At 39.9% G+C, this 21,233-nt stretch overlaps 1 protein-coding gene across 1 annotated transcript in view; it reads left to right on the top strand.

Moving 5' to 3' along the window:
• The window catches only part of LOC115334552 (pseudouridine 5'-phosphatase), a 74,221-nt gene that overhangs the window by 16,376 nt on the left and 36,612 nt on the right, over positions 1–21,233 (top strand). The window contains exon 2 of the mRNA XM_029998874.1: positions 10,405–10,623. Coding sequence (XP_029854734.1) covers positions 10,405–10,623 — 219 coding nt within the window. The remainder of the gene's footprint in view (positions 1–10,404; positions 10,624–21,233) is intronic.

The raw sequence follows: 21,233 nt of genomic DNA, 5'->3' as shown, positions 1-21,233 counted from the left end.
TTTAGGCACTCTTGAGTGGATGGAAGAGATTAGCTTTATTAATCTGTAGTTCTTTACACTTCTTTTCTGGTAGTATGTTTGATACATTGCTGCAATTAAGTTTAGAACATTGTCCAAGGCCACGCTGGAAAAATAATCTTTTTCTTTTCTATTAAAGTCACTCTGTCTTTTGAAATGTTTCCACTGTTTAGGAAACTGACTTTTTGGACAGTATTACAGAAAGCGATTTAGAAACATGTAACACTGAAAGCCAAACAACTTGAATTCGCAACTCGCTTAAGTCTTAATATATATATAGTCTCTTGGGCAAGCAAAAGCTTTCTGAGAATAAGGAAATTGGTATTAGAAGAGAACTGTGGCATGCTGAAGAGAATTTCCTCTCTGGTCTCATTTTGTTGGGTGTTTTTTGAGGGAGGAATAAAGTTTTCTGACTCTTTTTTTCCCCTCTCTTGACTATTCTTTTTTCCATTGTTTCTGCTTTAGGTTGTGGGTTAAACAGAGCAGCTCTGGCATGTCTGTTCAGGGAGAGCTATGTTTCTTATAGCTTTTCCTGGAGAAAGTATATCTTTGTATAGGGTTTGCGTGGCAAGGTTTTGCTAGCAGGGGGGCTACAGGGGTGGCTTCTGTGAGAAGCTGCTAGAAGCTTCCCCCATGTCTGACAGAACCAGTGACAGCCGGCTCCAAGACAGACCCGCTGCTGGCCCAGGCCGAGCCCATCAGCGACGGTGGTGGTGCTTCTGGGAGAACGGATTTAAGAAGGGGAAAAAAAAACCTGTGCAAGGGCAACTGCAGCTGGAGAGAGGAGTGAGAATATGTGAGAGAAACAACTGCAGACCCTCAGGTCAGTGCAGAAGGAGGGGGAGGAGATGCTCCAGGCGCAGGAGCAGAGATTCCCCTGCAGCCCGTGGGGAAGACCATGGTGAGGCAGGCTGTCCCCCTGCAGCCCAGGGAGGTCCACGGTGGAGCAGATCTCCACCTGCAGCCTGGGGAGGACCCCACGCCAGAGCAGGTGGGTGCCTGAAGGAGGCTGTGACCCCGTGGGAAGTCTGCACTGGAGCAGGTTTGCTGGCAGGACTTGTGACCCCGTGGGGGACCCACGCTGGAGCAGTCTGTGCCTGAAGGACTGCAGCCCGCGGGAGGGACCCGCGCTGGAGCAGTTTGTGAAGAACTGCAGCCTGCGGGAAGGACACACGTTGGAGAAGTTGGTGGAGGACTGTCTCCCATGGGAGACACCCCACGGCGGAGCGGGGGAAGAGCGCGGAGTCCTCCTCCCCTGAGGAGGAAGGAGCGGCAGAGACAAGGTGTGGCGAGCTGACTGTAAACCCCATTCCCCATCCCCCTGCGCTGCTGTGGGGTGGGAGCAGAGAAAATTGGGAGTAAAGTTAAGCCCAGGAGAAGGGAGGGGTGGGGGGAAGATTTAAGATTTTGTTTGTTTGTTTTAAGATTTAGTTTTATTTCTCATTACCCTACTCTGATTTGATTGGTAATAAATGAAACTAATTTCCCCAAGTTGAGTCTGTTTTGCCTGTGACGGTAATGGGTGAGTGATCTCTCCCTGTCCTTATCTTGACCCACGAGCCTTTCCTTGTATTTTCTTTCCCCCATCCAGCTGAGGAGGGGGAGTGATAGAGTGGCTTTGGTGGCACCTGGCATCCAACCAGGGTCAACCCACCACAGTGTTAATTAAGATGTATTTTTTTAATCTTATGCTGACTGATAATATAATGACCTTTTTGGTTTCATTTACCTTGTGTGGTAGTGTTATCCAAGTGCCCTGGAACATCTCATCTCAAAACAACTTTTAAAACCCCGTTTTGCATTCCTCAGGTCAGTGAACTGCTGCCATGCGTTGTCGGCAATGTGTCGAGAAGAAATACCCCCTTGGTGAAAGGCGAACTTCCTTGTGAACATGCTATAAGCTGTTCTTCCTAGAGCGTGTAGTTGCTCCTCTGGATGAGAGCAGTCCTCGTATAATGCTGTTGCCTTGTTATAGTAGCTTGTATGCTAATAATGACAGTGTAACTGTTACCTGACTTGGGCCTTGTCATACACATTTTAAGAAGCTACATCTCTGTTAGCCGTAGGTTTTGGCCCAACAAGCAGGATTGTTTAGGTACCATATCAACTGCTGTTTGCATAGTTCTATTTCTAATGGTTAAGGGCCTGCATGAATGCCTGAGAAAGCATATCAGGCAGTTTCTATGAATCAATAGCTTTTCTATTTTTAAACCAATGAGATGCTGTCACGTAGCTGATGTTTAATAAGTACAGTTTTAGAATGTTTTAAATTAAATCATACATATTGCCTGTATTTCAAAGCTGGATTCCCTCATGCTCTGGAATTGAAATACAGATTTCTCTTTACTTTTTCATGTGCTATTTTGTATTGGTGATGGAGTATTTGTTTACAGGTCCACATCAGAAGAGTGTTTGCATGGTTTATTCGTGAACTGTTTCTTTCACTTCCCTGTGGCATTAAAAAGAATGATAAAGTGCATATGTGAATACAAGATAGCATTAAGATATGTCTGCTGTATTAATGTAAACTAAAAGCCTTTTGAATTTGTTCAGAAGCTTCTTCCCCTCCCCATAGAAGTAAAATGTTTCTATGCATATAAAATGAGAAATTGGCTTCCTCTGTAGCTGCCATTGAAGAATTCTCCCAGTAATAGAAGCCCAGAGGGGCAAATATGTGATACTCGTTTGGGAACAGTTCTATGCAGCTATTATTTTTTGGGCACCAAACTTACTTTCTTTTTAAGCATGTTAACAATAACTTGCATTCATGGTAGAACGTCTCATATCAGAGAATGGCAAACAGACTGACAGCACTTTGAGTGAGTTAGCCAGTGGCAGTGTGTTTCTCTGGACTTAGTGAAGTAATCACTGTGTAGCATATTCATGTTTCTTGGAGTGTACTTATATTAATATTCTAGTACAACAGAAAAAAAGAAACAGATTTGCAAAAATTAAAGCTCCAGAACAGACTTCTACCTGCTGCCTACTAAAATGAATAATGGATCATTTCAGTGAATTTTTCTAAGTGCTAATCAAAAATATAATGATTTGCAAATCATTACTCAATTAAATTGGAAGCAGTAATTTTAATTTTCAGCAATTATAGTAATTATTTTTTCTTTATCTTTGAAAGTTATGGTTTATCAATCATGTAAAATGGTTTACCAGATAATTTGCTCTTTATAACTAGCTTATGATTTTGAAGTAGCCATTATTTGGTGCTTGCTATTTATTTTAATAGAGGCTTTACCTTCCTTTGATTTCCAGGTAACAATAAGATGAACTTAAGTGATACTGGTTATGAGAGTAGATCAGTCAAAAGGTACAAGACGTGAATACTGCAGCAGCATTTCCTCTGGTTTGATGAGCCAGACTGCATTCAGGTTCGGCCTGCCTGGTTGGGTACATCAGCACCACATGCCTTGAAATTTAGGCATGGCTCAAGTATTTTGGTTCAGCATGCATGAAAGCAGTGCTTATTTCCTCCTATGACAGTGGCTGAAGTGGGTGTCTCTGTAAGGTGATAAATTTAGTTTTCATTTTTCTTCATAAGCAAGTTCATCTGGAAGGAATGGGGGGAGTACTGCAGCAAAGAATAGAACGTTCCCGTTCCTCATCTGCTTAGGAGGCCTTCTTTGCTAAGGGGTTTGAACCGACATCCCTTTAATGAGCCCTTAAGTCAACAGGCTCCAGGTTGATTTGTATTCACTGGCTAGCACTCATCTGAGTTTTATTCTTTAAAAGGCAGCTTTTGCCTTTAAAACACAGTACTATATACACACACAAACACAATGTATGTATATATTTAATAATATATGTTTATATGCTTTCATAAATATATATACAAGCATATAAATGGTTTATATGTATATATCTGTATATATATATATGTATATAACGTAGCATAAAAAAATCTCATGGGATGTTAGAGAAGTAGGCTCGGGCCCTTAGGGTGGATTGAAAGGCTGAGTCTAATTTTCTGGACTAATGCTGTAACACGTAGGCTATTGTGCAAAAAGTAATTTCTCTTGTCTGCCTTCCTTATCCCGACTCTTGCTAAGCTGCTGTAAGCGATTTTGAGGTCAGCTGTTAAACTGCTGTTTTTTTCTCCTCTTAGCCATCATGGGTAACCATAGTTATGCATTCTTAAACTAGCTTTCACAGTAGTGAAAGTGTGAATGGAAGGATGTTGGGAGTGAACTGCAAGACAACTTTTGCCACAAATAGCAAGATAATTTTCTACTAAAGATCGTTTATTTTAAAAAAAAAAAAAAAATCCTCAAATTTTCCTTTCCTTTTTTTTCTGATTGTTTTGCTAACTCAGGAGCCTTCAGCTCTAATTCTTCAGTGGTTCTGCGTGGTTTAAACTAAGTTTTGCAATTTCAGACCTGTTCCAGTGACAGTTGTATAGTTGCTAGTCTTTTGCATTGCTTATACTGGTTTTGTCTGTCTTGTTTGACTGCTGATAAGGGGAAAGTCTCAGATTCCCACTGAAAGAAATGGTAAAGATAGAAAAAGAATGGGGAATGAATTATGCTTTATTCAGTGGCATAGTCTGTTGTTCCCTCAGTGACCATTTTTTATAACACTGTTGTATTTTTATGTTTCAGTAGTTTGTCATAATGTATTGTTCCTTCTTAATTTTTTTGAGATGGAGCTGTAATTGATAAACTGTGGATAGTAATATCTTGAATTATTCTTTGGGTTGAGAGGATGTTCCTTGTTCCATTCAAAGTTTGCTATTCAGATGCCATTGGTTTCCCACTCTTTTCGTTTTTCCTGCTTACCAAAACCACCAGCAGGATCTTGCAAGTTCTGTGGATAGTTATGTGGGTTTTATCTTGGCAGGGGTGGTTCCTAAACTCTGTGATAGTCCACGTACCATTTGGGAATGTGGTGAACTGTTTGAGGTTCATATCCTCAGTTACATGGATATTTCAAGAATTGGTTCACCTGCGTAATCATACAAGCTAAGAGGGTATTCTGCCTCTGAGGAGAAGGGTTGTAGAGTGGCAGGCTTGATGACGGATCTCTTTAAAGCACAGCGCCTTACTGAGAGACATCCATTCCCTGGCTTTCATGCAGTGCTGCAGCATTTGTTATACTCGTGAGTCTCAGACTTGACACAACTGGTCCGTGAGCTGATCAGCCGTGTCTCTTGTGTGCTGGGGAGAGAGGGAAGGGAACTGTGAGTTCATGATTTTGTTCTTGTTGAAGTAGGTGGGCATGAGGACCATTGACTGAGTTCTGCATGTGATATTCAAGACTCGAGAAAGTTAGTCTTTCTGATGGAAAATCTGTCACTATTTTGGCTTTGCCATTACTGTGTTTAAATCCTGTGTTCTTTAACACTGTTCAGTTGATATAGTGGGAGAATAAACACACAAAGGCCTGTGTTACATTTAAATCTAGAAATGAGAGAAACTGTAAATGTCATTGCTATTACTGTAGCTCCATGAGTAGAAGAAACATCTAATACTCTCTGGAATGTTGATTACCCCACCATTTCAACAATTGTGTAGATTTGTTTGCAAGTTAACGCTTTATACTGTGCTAAATGCCACCAATTGAGTTGCAAAAAGCAAAGCAAAAATTTCCACTTCTGTAATTATGTTCTGGTTTATAATTATATTTATCTCTTGTACCCCAAATGAGCGTTTCAGTAATTTGTATGGCTTCTTATACTGTTGCATACCCTAAAGAGATTAAAGGAATATTGTGAAAGACTGATAGGAAAGCAAAATCATAGTCATCTGTGTGTTCATTCAGTATTGATGGTGACAATCTAATGAGATTTTCTCAATCTTGGGCCAAAATCTTGGTAAAAATGACTAATTGTGTTTGAATTTGGCTAAATTGAATATTAAAGATGGTTCTCTTCTACATATGGACAGAAATCTGCCTACCAGGTATGGACACAAGAAACCTATTGCTTGAATTAAAATTCTTCCTTTAACCATTTCTCTATCCCTATCAGAATAAAAATCTTGCAGAGTTTAGGTGTCCAGGATCTGATTTTGACTTACTGGAATATATTAAATGTGCACAAGTAAAGTTCTGTTTAGATTCCTAGCAGAAGGATAAATCATAGGTGTATTTCATCTGGGAAGCTTGGTGCAAAGATGAGAAGGGTTATTTAAACAGAGAAGAACTCAGAACTAATGATTAAGATGAGCTATGTCTCAGATGAGCTTTCATGCCTACTAACCCTATCTCCTTGATAAACTAGAGATTATTTTAGAATTATAATAACATAATTTTAATAAATTCAGAAGGTGTATGACCTTCTGAAAAAATCAAGTTCCGTATTAATTCATGAAGTCATAATCTTCTGTGTTAAGCTGTCTTCAGTGGCTTGATGCTTGCTGTACCCCCAAGCTATGTAGATCTGCACTTCTTATTCTGACTCTGCAGTGATTTGAGCAGATCATACACTCCAGTTATGCACGGCGTCTGATGCCAAGTGACGTGTAGGTTTTTCTGAATATGCGTCAGCATATTTTTGTGCCAGATCACAAATTGAGTAATCCAGTGCCTCTGTCATTCTTGTCACTTTATTTGTATTTATTGTGACTGGCTTTTACACACTGTAAACAGCACCAGTGGAGTTGACTGTGCTTTTTATATAGAAGAAGGGTTGCTATAAAAATGATTAGAAGATGATATGTGGCCAGGGAATGGATATTACTCATTCCCAGTGAAATGTAGTGAGTGGATGGACAGTATGTCGTGCTGATAATGTCCATGTAAAAGATATATCAAGGGATGAGAGCTAGAAAGATGAGCATTTTGAAAGGCAGAAGAGAATGAAGCTGAGGTTATACATTTCCTGCAAATTGCAGGAACTAAGAAGTCTTGCTTTTCCTTCCCTCTGTTAGAACAGGCGACTGTCACGTGTGTCCTGTTGAGCGCTCAGCTTGTATTCCTGATGGGAGCTAGCAGCTGGGGCTGGATTCACTTGCTGAAATGTATGCATTTATTACCACTTGGGATGCTGTAGGGCATCTGGCTGCTCATGCAGTAAGGTGTGAGTCTCACCCAGATGACTTTTTTTTAATGTCAGTCGTGTGTGGATGTCTTGGACATATTAGGGTGTCTGAGATACCAGTAGGTGCCTATAATTAGGCACTTGAATTGAACTTCTGATTCCTCTTGTTTGTTTTATTTCATTGATGTGTTATATTCATGTGCGTGCATTAGATTTAATTTCTTATTGTATTGCAGATATACAGTAGTTTGAAATTATGATTCATTGCTATACTTAAGCTCTGATCAATCGGTTGTGCTGTGGTGCATTTCTTGTTACATTGGCAAAAAAGCTAGCCTACTTCCTATCTGTTAGCACTTCTTTTGAGATTCCTCCATTTCAATGGGAGTAAGAAATCTTGAAATTGTATCGTTATTTAGTATTTATTTACTGCTGTCTAATTATAAGGGGGACATACAGATTTTCCTTTGTCTTCAATCAAAAGAAACATATGTCCTTATCTGTTATGCATGTATTTAGGAAGTGCAGCTTTTTCAGCCATGGTCTCCTCAGATTCTAACTGAAGATTTTGCACTCTGTGTGTGTGCTCGTGTGTGTGTAAATTTTTTCCCTAGATTTCAGTTTTTATTCATGTGCTGTAGTGAAACATGTCTATTCAAGCAGGTAAAATGTCCACATTGATGCTTTTGTCATCCAATCGTGAGAATTAAAGTCACATTGTTTCTCAAGAATTACAAATATGTGGAATCTTATAAGAGGTCATGAATCTTGAGACGATGATAATTTTCATTGCAAGTGAGTTGATGTCCAGAGTCCAAATGCTATGACTTCAGGCAGCATGAAAGTGATCTCTTTGAAAGAAAAGTTGGAAGTTTTGTAAGCCAGCTCTTTTAATGGATAATTAATGAGGAAAGGGAAGGAAAGGCGGCTTTCTGACATCCGACTTGTTTAAGCATTTATGTTGCTTTAAACACTTATGTGAGACTAACATACATTTAAATTAAATGTAGGCAGTGATCTGGTGTGTTGACCAGTTTGGGGGTTTTATTGTTTGTGTTGTGGTTTTTTTTTTTTCCTCAGCACTGAGAAAACTAAGTTCTAACACAATACAAATAGGATAGCAATTAACTATTTTAATAGATTTGACTCAAACTTGTTCATGAGTGCTCTTCAGTTAGCAAACTGCAGCATTGCATAACAGATTATTTTTAGGTCTGCAATCTGGACATGATCAAGCATTTCTTTAAGAAGAAAATTTTATTCACAAGTTTGGTATGTGATATTTAAAATGCAGGAGGCTATTAAATTTAGTATCTTTAGCAATACAGCTGAGTCTTTCACTTTCAAATAGATTAACATGTAATTATCATAGGCACCTTTAGGAAAATTTTCGTGTTCTACAATTACACTTTTTGATTCCTTGTTTTGTTTTATTTCTGCTTAGTTTGCTATGTATTACTTAACAGGATGAGGATTAATTTTCAGTTCCAATTTTAAACTTAGGGTAAGAATTTTATGTCTTTCACCTGGTAAGTCTGAGATATAGGAGAAAAATCAGTGTATCAGAAAAAAGGAAAGGGAGAACTGTGAAATTTTAAACACTGTATTTTTAATTCACCTTCTCAGCTCGGAGACTATCACCTGGCAGTATTAAGCAAACTGGGGGATTTTTTTGTTGTGTTTTTTTTTCCTTCCTGGTGTTAGCCAGCTTAACACTTTTCAAAGCCCAGTTGCTTGTGTTTCTGCTGTGTTACCTTTTCTGTGTGTTTTATGGGTCTCCAAGATTAGTCTTAACTTTTTTCCGTAAGTGTCATTGTCTAAGAAGCATTTGCAAAGAGTAGTACAGGTGCTTTTTTTTTTTTTCTTTCTTTCATTTTTAAGCTAAGAGGTTTTTGTGCCCTGTTAAGCAGCCCAGACAAGTACATGAGGTCTTTAGCTGATCTTTTGCCCCAGTGTCCCTTCTAGTTACTGAAGGGGAACATGGAGAAGAGCACTCTGGCAGGCAGCAGAGCACGTCTTCTGCACTGCTGTGTGTTCACATGATGGTAGGTGCGATGACGGGAAACGGCCGCTGTGTTTCTCATTTGATTTCAGATCGGAGTTGTCTGCTGATCTCAGGACAAGTGGATTACTGTGGTTAAGCAGTAAACATTTGTCAAGACTGCAGGGAAGATCTTTGTGTATATTGTAGTCATGGGCTCTGCTCTTCTTTCTTCAGTCTTTCTTCATAGTATCTATGTTAAAGCTTAAACTCTGTTGCATACTTCTTATATATTCAGAAAGTGAGGCAATGTCCGCATTAATAATTTCACTATTTTATTATCCCTATAAAAAATATTTTTACGTGGCAAAGGACATGTTGGTAAGTGAAGTCCCTAATTTCTCTAAATAAATCCCATAAGAGCAACTACTTTTTTTCCTTGCTTTTGCCTTTCCTAGCTAAAGTGATAATAATAAATATACCTTTAGAGATAAAGAAAGCAAAGGCATGCATGAGAAAGAAATTAAAGCATGGTTAAGAGCTGTAGCTGGCGTTTCAAAGGAGACTACTTGAAAAGATAAACAGACTGGTAGAAAAGCCACTGTTCAAGATCTTTGCTGAAATTTCTGAAGACAAGAGTTGAAAGGACTTTTCTTCCTTGTTTTAGTGTTAAAATAAATGTTATTGACCTTCTTTTTCAAAGATTTGTATGCGGGGGAAAGACAGGAAGGATTGTTTGTTTGTTTGTATTTAAAAAAAAAATTAGTTTGAAAACTAAAACCACCTTTGACATGGAAGCTAATAGTTTCATTGGCAAAATCGAGCCTGAAGTTTACTCTCACCAGAAACCCCCTGGAAATACAAGTGGGTGTGTTCTGCTTGAGTAATCACATGTAAATGCAGAGGTGCCAGCAGCGCTATAATAATGACTGTAGTGTCTTTGAAGGCACTCTGAAGCTTCCGTTCAAAGACACTCTTAAATAATTAAATCTTTTTTTTTTTTTTTCAATTTACATGGAATATGTAATGACATCCCCCAAGTACCAGATTTCCTTCCCTTCTTTTCTTTCTCATGCAAAGAATAAATAGAGTATTTTAATTAAGACACTGCTTGCTAACCTGTATAGTAAAGAAAGGTGATGAAAGGGCAGGTCTAGATAGTTCTTTGTTGTGACCCTCACTAACCTTTTCTTAACACAGAAGTGACAGCTTGACATACCTAGGTACCTCTGAGGTGATCTTTGCAGTCTGGCTTCCCCTCTGCAAATAAAGGGAGGCAATTTTGTCCACTTTAATATGCCCTCTGGCTCTTGGCAGTTCACTCTCTAACCATTTATGGGGTCCTCCTTGTAAGACTGGCTGCTCAGCTGGCTATACATGGTTTTAATCTTCTTTTTTTTTATTATTTTTTTGGCAGATACGGAGCATCTCTATACAGTAGTATTCGAAGAGATCTGTGGGCGTTTTGGAAAGACTTATACCTGGGATGTGAAATCCTTGGTCATGGGTAAAAAAGCCCTAGAAGGGGCACAGATTATTCGAGATGTTCTGGATCTTCCAATAACCAAAGAAGAGTTATTACATGAAAGTAAAATAAAGCAGGAGAAGATATTCCCTACTGCTGAATTGATGCCAGGTATGTTTCTCGTCAATATTTATAAACTGTTTATTGAGTTACTTAAATGCTAACCAAGGTAAAAGTTTTTAATCTGCCTTCCACAAAACAGTTCCCCTTACAGGTTCAGTTTCATCACTCTTGTTTTAGCAAGTTTTAATCAAGTCTACATGTTATTTACCTGTTAAAGAGATATTTTACCTGTTAAAGGGTACTGAAAACTTTTTTTTTTTCTTGTTTACTTGGAGAACAGCTATTTTTTTACATGTTTTAAAAGAAGAAAAAAACCTAGGTAAATGTGCATGAATTCTGTTTTGTAAATCAGACGTTCTTTATAATTGTTGTTGGCAGCTGTGTACCTCAGCAAATTTTCTGTGGCTATGAGGGTAGTACGACTTTAAGCACAAATACACTTTTAAATGTGCAGGCAAACATATGAGCCCATGGGTTCTTTCAGCTGGGATTAATCTCACCTAACCTGAACCTTGAAACTTAATCATGGTGTCTGAGCCAGCTGTGTGAATGGAGAGGGAGGGTTTCATAGAATCATGGAATCATTTAGGTTGGAAAAGACCTTTAAGATCATCGAGTCCAACCATCAACCCGACACCACCATGCCCACGAAACCATGTCCTGAAGTGCCTTGTCTACGTGTTTTTTGAAAATCTCCAGGGATGGTGACACCACCACTTCCCTGGACAGCCTGTTCCAATGCCTGACAACCCTTTCAGTAAAGAAATTTTTTCTAATATCCAATGTAGGCCTCCCCTGCCGCAACCTGAGGCCATTTCCTCTCGTCCTTTCACTAGTTACTTGACAGAAGAGACCAGCACCCACCTCACTACACCCTCCTTTCAGGTAGTTGTAGGGAGCGATAAGGTCTCCCCTCAGCCTCCTTTTCTCCAGGCTAAACAACCCCAGCTCCCTCAGCCGCTCCTCATCAGACTTGTGCTCCAGGCCCCTCACCAGCTCGGTTGCCCTTCTCTGGACACGCTCCAGCACCTCCATGTCTGTCCTGCGGTGAGGGGCCCAAAACTGAACACAGGACTCGAGGTGCGGCCTCACCAGTGCCCAGTACAGGGGACGATCACCTCCCTGCTCCTGCTGGCCACACCATTTCTGATACAGGCTAGGATGCCATTGGCCTTCTTGGCCACCTGGGCACACTGCTGGCTCATGTTCAGCCGACTGTCGACCAGCACCCCCAGGTCTCTCTCTGCCGGGCAGCTTTCCAGCCCCTCTTCCCCCAGCCTGTAGCGCTGCGTGGGGTTGCTGTGACCCAAGTGCAGGACCCGGCACTTGGCCTTGTTGAACCTCGTACAGTTGGCCTCGTCCCATCGACCCAGCCTGTCCAGATCCCTCTGAAGAGCCTGCCTACCCTCCAGCAGATCAACACTCCCTCCCAACTTGGTGTTATCCGCAAACTTACTGAGGGCGCGCTTGATCCCCTCGCCCCGATCGTTGATAAAGATATTAAACAGAACTGGCCCCAGTACTGAGCCCTGGGGAACACCACTTGTGACCCGCCGCCAACTGGATTTAGCTCCATTCACCACAACTCTCTGGGCTTGTCTATCCAGCCAGTTTTTTACCCAGCGAAGAGTACACCTGTTTCTCAAGGAGTATGCCGTGAGAGACAGTGTCAAAGGCCTTGGTGAAGTCGAGGTGGATAACATCTACAGCCTTTCCCTCATCCACTAGGCAGGTTACCCAGTCATAGAAGGAGATCAGGTTGGTCAAGCAGGATCTGCTTTTCATGAACCCACGCTGGCTGGGCCTGATCCCCTGGTTGTCCTGCACGTGCCATGTGAGCACACTCAAGATGAACCACTCCATAATCTTCCCTGGTGCCGAGGTCAGCCTGACAGGCCTGTAGTTCCCTGTATCCTCCCTCCGACCCTTCTTGTAAATGGGCGTCACATTGGCAAGCCTCCAGTCCTCTGGGACCTCCCCTGTTGACCAGGATTGCTGATAAATGATGGAGAGTGGCTTGGCAAGCTCCTCTGCCAGCTCCCTCAGTACTCTCGGATGGATCCCATCTGGTCCCATAGACTTGTGAGTGTCCGGGTGGTGTAGCAGTTCATTAACTGCTTCCTCCTGGAGTATGGGGGGTATATTCTGCTCTCTGTCCCTGTCTTCCAGCTCAGGGGACTGAGTACCCTGAGGATAACTGGTCTCACTATTAAAGACTGAGGCAAAGAAGGCATTAAGTATGTCTGCCTTTTCCTCATCTTTGGTGGCAATGTTCCCCTCTGTATCCAGTAAAGGATAGATATTCTCCTTGGCTCTCTTTTTGTTGTTAACATATTTGCAAAAACATTTTTTGTTGTCTCTTACGACAGTGGCCAGATTGAGTTCTAGCTGAGCTTTTGCCTTTCTAATTTTCTCTTTGCATGACCTAACAAGACCCCTGTACTCTTCCTGAGTTGCCTGCCCTTTCTTCCAAAGATCGTAAACTCTCCTTTTTTTCCTGAGTCCCAGCAAAAGCTCCCTGTTCAGCCAGGCCGGTCATCTTCCTCGACGGATCATCTTGTGGCGCATGGGGATGGCCTGCTCCTGAGCCTTTAAGACTTCCTTCTTGAAGAATGTCCATCCTTCCTGGACACCTTTGCCCTTGAGGACTGCCTCCCAAGGGACTCTCTCAACCAGTGTCCTGAACAGGCCAAAGTTTGCCCTCCAGAAGTCCATAGTAGTGGTTTTGCTGACCCCCCTCCTTACCTCACCAAGAATTGAGAATTCTATCATTTCATGGTCGCTAAGCCTGAGACAGCCTCCGACCATCACACCTCCCACCAGTCCTTCCCTGTTTCTAAACAGTAGATCTAGCAAGGCTCCTCCCCTGGTAGGCTCACCTACGGGCTGTGTCAGGAAGTTCTCTTCCACACACTCCGGGAACCTCCTAGACTGCTTGCTCTGCTGTGTTGTATTTCCAGCAGATGTCCGGAAAGTTGAAATCCCGCATGCGAACAAGGGCACACGATTGTGAGACTACTGCCAGCCGCTTGTAGAACGTTTCATGTCTCTTCAACCTGGTTGGGTGGTCTATAACAGACTCCCAGCATGATATCTGCCTTGTTGGCCTTCGCGCTCATACTTACCCATAAGCAGTTGACCTTACCATCACAGTCGTGGAGCTCTGTACAATCAAAACACTCCCTAACACAGTTTCTCAGGTTATGCTAAAAGAGGTAAGTTTCATCATCTTCTGAAGATACATGTCTTTTACCAGGGATTATGCAGGAAGCCCACATGAGTAGCTTAAACCAAGATAAGCAAGAGAATGAATCTTATCTGTGGTGTGAACTTCTGGTTTTGTATTCCATTACATTTACATCTGAAATGCTTAGAGAAGAATCCTCAGCTGTGCGAGACAAGCAATACCTAAAGCTAGTATTGCTATTAACTTTTTTTACAGTGTTAAACTTCCTGGAGCAAATATCAATAATTTATGAAGGAAAAAAAAGGGAGGAGGGAGGGAAGGGGGAGGAATAAAAAAAAGTATTAGAAGTGAAATAACTACATGTCACTATAACAAGTCTAACTATTACAATTTTTTCTTTTTGAATGCATGCTTGTTTGTTCTGACAATCTCTACAGCGCATTAATGATGTTTTAATTTTTAGATGCTTTTTTATACCTGGTTTCATAATGCATTAAGAGGATGAAAGTTAAAAATATGTGATATGTTAGGAATAAATAACAGGCAGCAAAAAGAAAAGGTGTAATTCTTTTAGGCAGCTTAAAAAGTTGAGTATTTTGTGCAGCCAACTTTAGTTATCTCTGATATCTTATATGCAAGATTTTTCAAATGGCATCTTTCTCACTTACAGATCCACCTAAAACTGTAAGCCTAGTTAAACTCTCCAGGAAAACAAGAAAGATGGAGGGATGTGTTTTTCATTTTTCGTGTCAAACTTCTGGGACTAACTTTGCAGCTGTATCTTTTGCAAGACAAACGAAAAAACCCTAGTCTGGGCTTAGAAAATGCCAGATGGACAGACTGGGTGAAATGTTAGGAGACACAGAGAAGAGTTGCTGTAATATAACAGCACAGGTAATAGATGCCATTAAGAGGATATTCTGTGCCTGCTGAGGATTGTGATAATGTGGCTGAGCTGGCTTGAACAGAGTTGCAGAGAGGTGATGGAACAGATTAGCTGAAGGAAACATGAAGTTTTGTGCTGTTCCTGCCTTCAAAAAGTGAATTCTGGGCTTGCTGAAGCTGGGCTATTATAGGTGAAACAAGCAAAATTTTTACTGGGACAAGCAAATAAACATTTTTATCATCGCCAGAATTGTTCAACTGATTATCTTTTCAGTTCAACAAAATACATGTGATAACTTTCTTCAGACTATTTTCTAAAGCAGAATTGATGTGAACTTAAATACTTCATGTTCACTGGCCATTGTTGGGAGCAAAGGCAGCCTTGGTCACTGAAGTAATGGAATCTGTACTTTACTTGGTAGCAGCATATGAGATACAAGCTGAATTTACCATGAATTTTGAGAAAACCAGGTTGATGTCAGCTAATAATCTAGAAAGAAGTGGCTCCAGCTAGTTACTATTTAGTTTCATTAAGGACTGACTTGTTCTTCAATCTGATAACCAGATTTTTTAATCTGATACTTTTCGTCTGTCCTTTTGTATTTTCTGAGGATATTTATTAAGGTGATCCTTGTGGATTTATTCTACAGCCTCTTAATGTTCTTTAATCAAGAATGGACTTCATGCAGGTGTTGTTTAAGATGTAAGACTGTGGTGTCATTTTGAATTTACAATGTTCTCTGGCTAAAATGATGTTTCAGATAGTTACAAGTAAATACAGGGAAGTGAAAGTTAATTGTCATATTTATTAATGGAATAAGATGACTGACATGCTGAGTCTCTGGCCATCTTTTGGCAGTTAATAGGCGGGTGAGGTTCTATTTTTCAATCAATTTCTACAGTTTTTCAAAAAACCAAGATTCAGATTTGGTTTGGTGGAGAGCAGTGAATGATGACCAGCTATGTTTGAAAAAGTGACTCAAGCAAAGGAGCACTTGTTTCTGGACACAGAATGAGCTATACACATGTTTTGCCAGCAATGATAACTGTTAATTCCCACTCAAGTAATTGACAGGTATGTCAGTAATGGTTGAGGATGGTGTGGAAGTTGTATGAATATACGATTGGCAAAGCAGCTCTTTGCCTGACAGGCTGTATCACAGCCATGCCACTTAATGTCCAACAGTTCTGAGACATTAGTGGTGCTGAAGTGAACTGACAAGCTTCAGTACATCAGGCTGTGGTCAAAATACAGATTTCATCTATGAAGACGGTATATCCATTTCTAATGTGGAAATTTCTGATAACTATTTGAGAGTTTTTTACAGTTAGATTTATTTTTAGTTCTGAAAGAAACTTAGGGAAGACTGGTTTTGATTTCAGTGGAGAAAGGAATTAATCCAAGACAACACTGACAAAATGACAGGGCTGCCACTTGTGCTGCTTTTCTAAATATTTATGTCAGAGTACAGACATTGTTATCTGCAAGAGTAACATAGTAGACTTTCTGTTTCTGCAAATGCAGTACTATATTGCATGGAAGTGGATTGTCAGAAGAATAAGGAGTGAAAAGTGGAGCAGAAGAAAACCATGCATATGTACGTTTACCTATACATGTATTGGTGTACTTTCGCTTAACATAAACCCAGAATATACAGAGTCAGAAAAACCTAACTCCAAGTTACGTAGCTGCCAACTGTTACTATAATCAAGTCAGGGTTATGAAATTAATGCCATTCTTTCATAGCAGTCTCTGTTTTTTGGCTCATCAGCATCGCAAAGCACAGATCCTTAAGGATTCTGTGGTTGCGTATACCTTTCAGACGTTTTCCATTCCTTGGTCATTTTCATGATAACTGGGATTTCTTTGTTGCAGCTCCTGTTCAGCCAGTGCAGAATGTGATGTGCAAACTATTTTCCAGTTCAAGTACCGTTGACTGTCTCTTGCAGACATGAGGAGGTAATTTCATAGCTCAGTTTTAGTACCAAATGAAGCCAGTCAGAAATCATAAAAAGAGAAGAAAGAAAAACAGCTGCTCAATGGCAGCTCACTCTAAAAGTTATACATATTTTTTTCTCGAGCAGTTCCATTCAACTAGCAGTCAAGTTTGCTTAGCTGTTGTTTCCTTGATTCACATTGTGCCTGTAACAGTTAAACAGACTTCCCACCGTGTTATCTTTTCTTTTCCTTGCTATTATTGTTTTAATGGTAGGAAACTTTAGTGAGTCCATGCTGGGCTCAGTGAGCCTGTAACCCCTAGAGATCAGTCAATTAGCTGCAAACTCAGAATGATGCTGTCTGGCTGATTTCAAGCATTGGCCTTTGCATTAAGTCCTAAAGGATTGCAACCCAAAAATGCTTTTACTAGGAAGTCAGCAACACAGCTGACAGAGGTTCTGAATTGTGTAAAATTTAGTACTTATATTTTTTGCATGGCCATGCATGTGTCAATATGTCCAGACTAAAGGAGATTATCAGTCTGGTGAACAGGGATTCTCTGCCACCAGAAAGGATCTCTGGTACTTTTTAGAAAGCAATAAGATGAGAAGGTAGAATTCTTTATTAATAGCCAATTACCTTCCAAATTGGTAAACAGATTATTAGTTTCCACCTCTGCTTTTGTAGCTCAGTGAAAAGGTAACATACCATTGCAGATAGCATTTTTAGTATCTCAGAACAAAAAAGAAACAGGTGGATCTGAGAGTAGCGTTTCCATAGTCTGATCAGATTTATGGCAATTACACCAAATGATGGATAGCCCCACCTCTGTCACGCTGTCACCTTCACAGCAGCAATGCTGACTTCACTTCAGAATTGAGAGCAAGTGTAGATAATCAATAGCACTGTGCTGATGGGCTCGCGACTGTTGTAACACCAGACTACATTAAAAACATTTTTTTAATCAGTTTGTGACTTAAGTGAACAGACAGCTGCTTCTTCTACATGAGATTATTTTTGTTGTTGTTGTTGGGTGCTTTTAGTGTTCAGAGGCTGCTGAGGTTTTTTACCATAGGATCACTTTTATGAATTCTAAAGAATTATCTTCGAATTGGCCAGAAATCTAATAAACTCGACAAAGCTCTGAGTGGTAATGTTAGCTTTTCTTTAATTAAAGAGTGTGATGAAATCTTGAAGAGCTTTAAGTTTGGTCTGATACCACACTCAATATAGAAACTGTAAATAATTTTGAAAAAGAGGAGCAGTCTTTTCATACAGAGGCTATATTTATCCTTAAGATTTCCGTTTGTGCACTGCTGGACATAAATCAGACAAAACATGCACAATGCATGTACATAGTTAATTTAAACAATGCATGGATCACTTTGGTTTCCTTTAGGTTCTTTCTCAGCAGTAAATCTTTTCCAAATACACACTGAATGCTCTCAGACAGCTTGTTTTGTGTAACATTACAACAAAATGAAGTGGACTTGAATATGGGTTTCTAAAGAGCCTTGATTTTGGTGCCCCAGAGGGCAGGTGCCCTCTGTTCTCATGCTGTTAGGGTGAGTAGATAGCTAACTGTTATCTACACTGGGGTGAATGAGGAGCAACACTGTGATAGATGTGTATGAAGATCTTAGACGGAGTGCTGAAAGTCTGCAAAAAGAGTGTGAACTTGTATTTGGGCTCATAATTTGTGTGCGAGCTATGTGAAGAAAGCGCTTGGTGACCAGTATAGTTCTTCCAACAGAAATTTCAGTGTACAGGGCAAAAATCTGTTGATCAAGAGAGTATTCTTTAAAAAAGCCTGTAGCCATATTGTTTCTTCTGCAGAATATGCTGCATCTCAGCTACAAGACTTAGCAAGTATAGTTATATTAGCACAGGCTACATAGTGTAGCTGAGCTCTAAAAAAGGAAAACAAAAATGAGTATTTTTTGGAAGAGAGTAAGTAGCTCAGATTAAAAAAAAGTCCAAGAAAGCTCAAGCATATATAGATACAATAAAATATACATAGGAAAAGATTTGGTTGCCCATGAAATACAAGGGAGTTTCTTGATTAAAAAGAACTTTGTACCATGTTTCAATACCACACCCCATTTTTCAAAGCAGCACATTTCTTATCAAAAAGTTTAGGGAGAGAATTGTTCCTCTGGCTTATAATTACAGTTGACAATAAAATAAATTTGACTAATAGTACTCATGAATAAATTGTCAAATCAGAGTGGCCAGTATAGCTTATTGAAGTAAGGAGAATGAGTATCTTTTCAACAATTAAAATTAACTGGAGACCAAATTACATATTGTGATTACAAAATACAGACAAAAAATAAGAATAGCACAGGAATTTAACTGGATAAATAATCAAATAACTAGTAAATAACTGGGGAGGGGGATAAGACAATTTAAAGTAAAATGTCCTAAATAACTCACTTTTTCTAAAGTATTTCTGTAGTCCCCAAAACTATGTCAAAGGATACACAGCAGTTGTAGATAGCAGTAATGCTGTTACTATAATCACAATGACTTGAGGCTTGTGTGAGAGAAGGTTTTAAATGAGAATATCTTTCATTAAAGTAACTGAACTGTGGAGAAGCTTTTGGGCATAGAAAGTCATCTTCGTATCGGTTTTAAAATACCCATTTGCTATTTGGGGGCTTTTTCTTCACTATGAGGGTGGTGAGGCACTGGCACAGGTTGCCCAGAGAGGTTGCCCAGGATGCCCCATCCCTGGCAGTGTTCAAGGCCAGGTTGGATGGGGCTTTGAGCAACCTCATCTAGTGGAAGGTGTCCCTGCCCATGGCAGGGGGGTTGGAACGAAATGATCTTTAACGTCCCTTCCAACCCAAACCATTCTATGATTCATTCTATGATTCTGTGATATAAGAGTTCACATGTGTTTGCTTTCTAAAAAAGCAGCAGAGGAAGACACAAAATAATAATTTTAAGTCTTTCTGAAGCTTTTATCATTTCCGTACATGTAGCCTTTAGCTTTTTGTAATAGTTTAGCTTAAACTTTCACTTGAATCTGAAAATGAACAGGCAGAATCTATGGAAACTTCACAATATAACCTGGTATCATTGGCTAATTGATGCTTGCTTTTAATTAGTATTAAGGAGTGTGCTGTATTTATGATGTTTTGTTTGGTTTGGTTGCTTTTTTTTTCATTATTTACTGTCTCGAACCAAAGTAATCCTACATTGTACTATTTCTTCAATTATTAGATGTCCAACACTGTAATTGTTTGAATAAGGACAACATTCATTTGGAAGAATATAAGGTATTAATGTATATGATAGCTCTCTGTTCCAGCTTGCCCCAAATGTTCTTAAATTGGTTAACACCATAACTAAATTAGTTGAAAACTATGAAGGAATGTTATCTATGATGGTTGGTGCAGAACCGAAACCCCTGCAGGCTGTCTGGGTTTTGTTTGAGGGTGGGAAAAATGGGGATGTGTCTGCTAAATATCCTCTTTAGCAGAACATGTTAGCGTTCAAATAACAAATTTAAAAACATACACACGTGCGTGCGCGCACTTGCACTTCCACCACCCCCACCACCTCCCCCCATTGCCCACTGAGTTCCTGTTTCTCTTCCTGGGATTACATAATGGTTTAAATACTACTAATTAGAAATTAGATATAATTAGTACCTAGGTGGCACCCATGGAAGGACTAAAGAGATGCAAGAAAGGTATAGTACCACTGTGATGTTCATGAAAGGTTTTGCCACAAAAAATGCCACTGTTCGCTTATTTGAGGCCTTCTCAGCCAGGTAGGAGCTCCTGTAACGTGATTTTGAAGCTTAACTTTCATAAAAGCTACCTTGTAAATTGTAGGTTACTAACTTCTTGTGGTCTTGTTTACAATGTATGCTTTTTCTTAAGATAAGGCCTTGGGGAGTTCCGTTCATTTTTTAAGGGTTTTTTCTTACGTAGCTTATGTTCATCTTTTTAGGATTGAAACAGACTTTAGAAAAGACCATGGGACAGTCTGTGTAGGCCTGGGCATTTATTTGACCTTGTTCCTGCGCTCTACGCGGGCAGCACACAAGCCAGCTGTATTCCTGAAGCTGTAAGACTGTAGGACTTCGTGCTTTTAAGACCATCAAAGAGTGGATTTTCGGGTTAAGGTACTGGCAGAGCTTAGTGTGTGATTGTCTGCATGATGGTGTAGTTATGCCTTCAAATGAATCAACTGCAAGCAGAAATATGAACACCAGAAATCATTCAACTGGTGAAGAGAGGAAACTGAAATTATGGTTCAGTGCTGAAGTGGCATGAATAATCCTCTTCCCTGTCTCATATGTTTGCCCAGTTTATGATGGAGATCACTTTCTTTTCTATCTTGAAAAGCATTCTTATACTCTACTATAACATGTTCATAGAAACTTTACTTTAGGAAAAGAGAAAAATAAAAAAAATGCTTCGTAAGACAAAAGTTTGATTGGAGACTTATATAAAGCTCTTCTATTTTTTTCTAATGTTATCTCATTATTTGTCTGGAGGCATTTCACATGAAATAGGTCTGAATCTGGAGTTCCAGAAGTGGCATAAGTTAAGAACAGTGTTCTGTTCAGTGGTAGACAAACACAAGAAAAGGGATGATACAAAAATGTGAAAGCATGTCAAATAGAATGTA

Source organism: Aquila chrysaetos, chromosome 23, assembly GCF_900496995.4.
Source record: "Aquila chrysaetos chrysaetos chromosome 23, bAquChr1.4, whole genome shotgun sequence".
NCBI lineage: Eukaryota > Metazoa > Chordata > Aves > Accipitriformes > Accipitridae > Aquila > Aquila chrysaetos.
Note: the sequence above shows the minus strand (reverse complement) of the source record. Positions and strands in the feature narration are given on the sequence as shown.